We start from the raw sequence: 6000 nt of genomic DNA, 5'->3' as shown, positions 1-6000 counted from the left end.
CCCCTCAGGTCGCGTTTTTTATGAATGAAAAACGTCCTTACATTCATTATATAAACAAGCCTGAGCTGATTGGTCAATGGCCCCCACTGCATAAATTATGCAAAACAGACCCCTGAAGGGTAGGGAGGGACGCGCTGTTGACCAATGGGAACCGGAGTTGATGGGGCGGCTTGGCTGGATTTGCCTGCAGACAGGGTAAACAAGAAGCGATGGACAGCCGCTAGGCGGCCTTGGGCCAATGGGAACGCGGCTGGCCTACAGCCGCGGGCCAATAGCAGAGAGCGGAGCGGCAGGCCGCTGGGGGCCGGGCCAGCGCTCCAGCCTGGTTGGCAGCTGCGGCGCAGAGTCCAGCCGCTGGTGCGCGGAGCGGTTCAGTGTCCCCGGAGCGGTTCGGCCCAGCCATTAGCCTAGGCTCCCAGGCCCGGTGCGCGCGTGCGTGAGCGCGCCTGCGCCCCGGGGCCGCTGCACGGGGAGGAGAGCCGCCGCCTCAGGTGAGGGGGCGTCTAGTGGACAACGGGGGCTTCTGAGGGGGGTGTCCAGGAATGGCCCAGCTGGCTAGAGTTCACTGGCTGATTCAGAATCCTCAAAGTCGGGGTGCACTTTTTAAATCGAGGTTGGGCCCCCCTCCCTCGCTGAGCTGACCGCCCGCCTACCCTCCCGGGGCCCGGTCCGGTTCGGTTCCTGGGAGGCGTTGGACGGGGGCGGCTAACGGTTCCGGAGCGCGAGGAGAACGGGTTTCCGCACGTCGCGGGGGAGGCCGGCGGGAGCGCGAGGTGCGGGGGCTCCCGGGTGGGGAGGGAGGGGTGCGGAGTTGCGGTCTTTACGGTCTCTGGAGATCTGAGAACCTCGAGGGGACTTGGAGGCTCGCGAGAAGAGGCACTCCGCAGATCTTTGCAGTGGGGAGGAGGGGGCAGAAAGCAGCTTAGGGGGAATGTTTGAGAGGTGATGCACCCCCACCCCAGTACCGGAAGGGGTTAAGTGACATAGGCATGTGCAGCGTGTGGTGTTGGGGGTCGGCCAGGAACTTATGCAGGCCTTGCAAGTTTCAGGTTGTGGAAAGCGTACACCCAATCCCCCTTATCCCACCCCCAGCAGACTGAGGGCGTCAGGTTGCCGGCGATTCTGGAGAAATCAGGGAACATCAGAACCGCGGCCTGGGGATGGTGGAAAAGAAAAAGATGGGTGCGGAGGGGGATGGAGAGATGTTGGAGCTTCGAGCTGGGTTGGGGATCTGACCGAATTTTCAGAGGGGAGGGGACCTCTAGGGGGGAGCCGAACTCCTGATTGAGGAGGGGTGCCAAGGAGAGATGTTTGGAAGGGTTTTGGGGTGGGGGAAGGATTGGAGGCGGTTGGTAGCTCCCGGCGCCGCAGCTCGTTTTTATGAATGTGGGTGACTTTATGAATGAAGCGGGTTTCTTTCGTTGGCTCGCTGCTCCCTGCGGCTTTTTTTTTTTTTTTCTTTCCTTTTTTTGTGAATGAAGCATTGAGCTTTCTTCCTAAAACGCTGGGGTGAGGGGCCTGCGTCGGAGGCAGAGCTTGCGTTGGGAGTGGGGGCGGGGGCTCCTCTGAAGGAGTTTTCATGAATGGAGAAGGCTGGGAATTGGGTGGAAGTGTGTCTTGTTTTGTGAATGGGGCCCAGTGCGAGGGATCCAGTTACAGCCTTTACCTGATGTGGCGGCCGCGGCTCGCTCTCTCATTCATAAAACCGGGCCCGCTGCGCGCCGCGGGGGAGGGGCCTCGATCGCTCCGCTAAGCTGTGTTAAAGTTTTTCCTGGGGGTACCGGGAGGTGGGGGTTGGGGGGGGGGGGCACAAAGGAAGTGGTCTAAACTCCTGGATGAACTCGAGCTTTCCCTTCAAGCTTAAAAAAATATGTATACTTCGAACGCGATTTTTCTAGCCCTTGAACTTTGAGAGTTGCTTTTTAAAGACCTTCGATACCTCCTATTTTGGGTTTGCTTTTAACAGCTTCTTTAATTTTTTAAAAACTATTTTTGCTCTTCATGGTGAAGTATTTTTGCGTCGTATTTCATCGTGAATCTCTGAGAATATCTCCCCCTCCGATCTCCTACCTGTTGTCCACTTCTGTAGACGATTACAGAATTTCTAAGGCCATGATTTATTTAAACTGACAAATTTTTGAAGGCTACAGAGAACTCGTGTTCTTGCCCTTCAACTCGCTGCTGATGCCCTCTTCGGATTTTGTTTCCGGGTTGGTGACATTTGGGAAGAAAACTTTATGTTGAACTTTTTAGCGCTGTTTGGAAGGCATGCAGGCAAGCTACCTGGAGTGTTTTTCTAGGAAGTTATGAAGTGTGTAGTTTTGCTCCTCTCCCTCTGACTTTGAAAATATCTTATTACTTGGACTAAGGTGCAGAAGGGAGGTTGGCGGTGAGGGGTTTCCCTGTATACTAACATACAAATATTTGATATGCTTCACACAGTGTGAAAAACAAATTAGATGCCATTGCCCACTGAAAAAAGGTTCCCTATTTAAAATTTGTATACTAGTTTAAAAAGATTTATCCTTAATTATTTTGAATTGCTTAGAGCTGGGGTGAGTGAAATTAATATTTCTCCCATTTTATTGACCTAACTGCATTTTTATTTGAAGAATGGTGCTTTCCTGACATTGTTACTTTATACCTCCCAAATTAGAAACAGTTCCCTCCTGTCCATTTGGATCCCCAGCCTCTCTTTCCAAAACCCAATACTTGACAGTGCTGAAACAGTTTAATTTTCTAAATCATGTAAGAAAAATTGATTTCACTATAATAAACAGATTTTTCTTTCCATGATACTTTTACTTTTAATGATTTTTAAAGATCTGTGGTAGAGATGCATTTAAAATATGTGCAATGGAATTTAGTTAACTTTAGGCATTAGTTTTCTTAGCTATTTTATTCTTTTAAAAGTTGGAAATTTTACAGCTTTCTTTGTGAGTTGCCATGGAGATATCTGTGACACTACAAACACTATACCTGTTTGGACAAAAGATTTAAGTTTTAATAAAGAGTTGTATCTTAAGATAAGTATATCTTTGGATCCTTGTATTCCTGGAACTATATATAGTTTTTTACCACTGACCTACGAAATACTTTTAGAAGCACTATGTATGTCAGATTCTTAATTGCAAATAATTTGGAATGCTTAAACCCAGTTTCTCTACTTCCTGTCACTGTACTATCAAAAATTAAATTGTCTTAAAAAAAACAAACAAACAAGCTATAACACTACAAACACCCTGGGGAATCTTCTTACAGAGAGAATCTTAAAATCATCTTTTTAAATGAAAATAAGGTCCTTTTTTTTTTTTTTTTTTTTTGGTAGGAGACAGGTGGTAGTAAACCTATCATCTTAATGATTAAATAAAAAAGATTAAAAGAATGACTAGGTGAATGGATCTGGCACTGAGTATACCATGAATCTTTGATGCCCTTAATCAAGCCCAGGTCATTACACCTTGAGTGGTGGTCTTTAAGTACCTCAGACAAAGTGGGTGTTTTCCCACAGAAAAGAACATTGCTAAAAGAACAAGCAATAAACCACTTCATTTCTTTCCCCTCACCTGGGCTAAAATCTCCCAAATTCCTGTTACAGGAGGACCCCTTCCCCCCCGAAATTGCTCAATGCTGAGACCTTCCAAAGTGATATTAGAGACGTTGGAAGCAACATGGATGGGTTTTATGATCAACAAGTCCCTTTTATGGTCCCAGGGGTAAGTTTATGTGGCTTTTGGTTTGTTTTGTCTTCCTTCTTTGAACGTGAGTCTTATGGCACAGCCCCCTTCATACCCCTTTACTACACTGACGTCCTTAACTGTCTGTTGGCCTCTTTCAGAAATCTCGGTCAGAGGAGAGTAGAGGGCGGCCTGTGATTGACAGAAAGAGGAAGTTTTTGGACACAGATCTGGCTCACGATTCTGAAGGTAGTGCAGCTCTCCCCTCTGTTGTGGCTTGTTCATGTGGTTCCCTGTGAAAACTGCAGCACACAGCCAGCTTCTTCCCTCTTCCCCCTAGGAGAATTCTCCTCATTCTGGTGTCTTCTGTTTTCAATTCCAGAGTTGTTTCAGGATCTCAGTCAACTTCAAGAGGCTTGGTTAGCTGAAGGCAAGTTTCTTGGCCATTCTGTTTTCCACATAAAACATTTTACTGTGCTTTTTAATAAAACTTAAAGATCTAAAATAAAAATCTCTTTTCTAGCACAAGTTCCTGATGACGAACAGTTTGTCCCAGATTTTCAGTCTGATAACTGTAAGTACCTTTCTGGTGGTGGCACATGTGTTCTGAGAGTATTTGGTCCTCGATCATCCATGTCTAGAATACTTTTCAGCTGTAGCCAGCCTCTTTGGACAGTGGTATGTGTTTGCATGCTAAGTCGCTTCAGTGGTGTCCAACTCTGTGCAACCCCATGGACAGCAGCCCACCAGACTCCTCCATTCACAGGATTCCCCAGGCAAGAATACTGGAGTGGGTTTGCCATGTGTTTAGTTTCTTTTAATAATTCAAAGTTAACCACCTCCCCAAACTCTTGTTTCATCCTTACTGAAGTTATTTCTAAAGTGCTTTTATTTTATTGTGGGTAAGGTTTACCAAACATGATTTTATCTTAAAATTTTTGCCTAAAGAATTTTGCAAAACTTCAAGCTCGAAAAATCCTAATTCTGAGGTTAACTAAAGTTATATTATATGAGTTACTGGACTAAGCATCCATTAATCAGACATTCTCTTCCAGTGGTTTTTTGGGGTTTTTATAAATTAAATCCTTGACAGAAATCATGAGCCTGACATTTTTTTTCTTTTAAAGGTGCAGAAAATAGTTAATGGAAGATTCCAGTTAATTGTGGCTTCACCCAACATGTTGTCAATTTCTTTTCTAGCTCAAAGTTGACCAAAAAGTGGTCACAGAGTGACCTGATTTACACTTATTTTTCATGTAGTTGTCAAGACTATCATTCAGAGAAGAGTAAAAACCTTTACTTAAAATGGTCTTTAAGTGCTCATATCACTGAGATAACAAATGCCATGGAAGCTCAGAAGACGGCTCTAGAGTGCTGGCAAGGGCATAGTTAGCTTTGCACTGGTCTTTTGGGGGCTGTCCTCAACAGGTCTGGGAGCTTTTGTGGTCCAAGCAGAGCTATCAAGGACAAAGCTGGCTGATGAAATTTGAGCAGCACAGGGCAGCTCTAGAGAGCATTAGTCACTGGCGAATGAGCAGGTTTAGAAGAGAGGCCTGGAGAAAATGCTGCCTCTTGAGAGTTGCATCACAGAAAAATTTGTGTCTTAGTCATAGTTTATAATAGCAAGCACCTGAGCCAGGCAAGGATTTGATTTCTCATTTTGCACCAACACATTCTTCCCAGCTTTGTCTTATCTTGTGTGTGTGTATGTAAAAATGCCACTGGGATTGAGGATATCTTTGGATCTAAGTAAAAGCTTTGTGTTCTAAATCAATACATGAAAGGCCAGAGGTACCAGCTAAACATTCTTTAATGATAGGCCTCATATTCATGGGGAGACGCTAGAAAACTTTAAAAGGGAACAAACTGTAACTCGCGGATGTGGGGTTACCTTAGCTTTGTCACAGCTTGCTGTGGATGTTTTCTATAGGAAAGTAAATGCATGTTAATTATTGCCCTCTGATTGCTTTCAAATGATTGGGAAACTTGCCACTGAAGGGCTAAAGAAAGATAACCTAAAGTGTGTGAGTGTGTGTGTTTACGCGCGCGTGTGTGCGTGCGTGCGTGTGCGCGCATGTGTTTGCAAGATAAAAGACAGGATTGTAATCCTACTTTGTTCTGTGTTGACAGTTTGGCCCAGCCTTTCCAGTTCTTGCTCAGAGCAGCATAAACTGCAGTCTGTTTGGGAGGCTTTTCTTGGCAGAGGTTCTTTGAAATGCTTTTATGACACTTTTGTTTGTTTCTCTATAACCCAAAAGAGTTAGAAGGGAGGTGAGATGACTGCATTCAGATAGATTTCATGTGCTGAAGCAGAGGTAGGTAG

The 6000-nt window shown here is 45.5% G+C and overlaps 1 protein-coding gene across 1 annotated transcript in view; it reads left to right on the top strand.

Moving 5' to 3' along the window:
• The first annotated feature begins 336 nt into the window (after positions 1–336).
• The window catches only part of ETV5 (ETS variant transcription factor 5), a 58399-nt gene continuing 52735 nt past the window's right edge, over positions 337–6000 (top strand). Inside the window, exons 1-5 of the mRNA XM_061166767.1 lie at positions 337–491; positions 3599–3716; positions 3839–3926; positions 4060–4107; positions 4201–4251. Of these exons, the coding sequence (XP_061022750.1) occupies positions 3672–3716; positions 3839–3926; positions 4060–4107; positions 4201–4251 (232 nt within the window). The 5' untranslated portion in view covers positions 337–491; positions 3599–3671. The remainder of the gene's footprint in view (positions 492–3598; positions 3717–3838; positions 3927–4059; positions 4108–4200; positions 4252–6000) is intronic.

Source organism: Dama dama, chromosome 19, assembly GCF_033118175.1.
Source record: "Dama dama isolate Ldn47 chromosome 19, ASM3311817v1, whole genome shotgun sequence".
Lineage (NCBI taxonomy): Eukaryota > Metazoa > Chordata > Mammalia > Artiodactyla > Cervidae > Dama > Dama dama.
The sequence above is the reverse complement of the archived record's forward strand: the minus strand, read 5'-3'. Positions and strand labels throughout refer to the sequence as shown.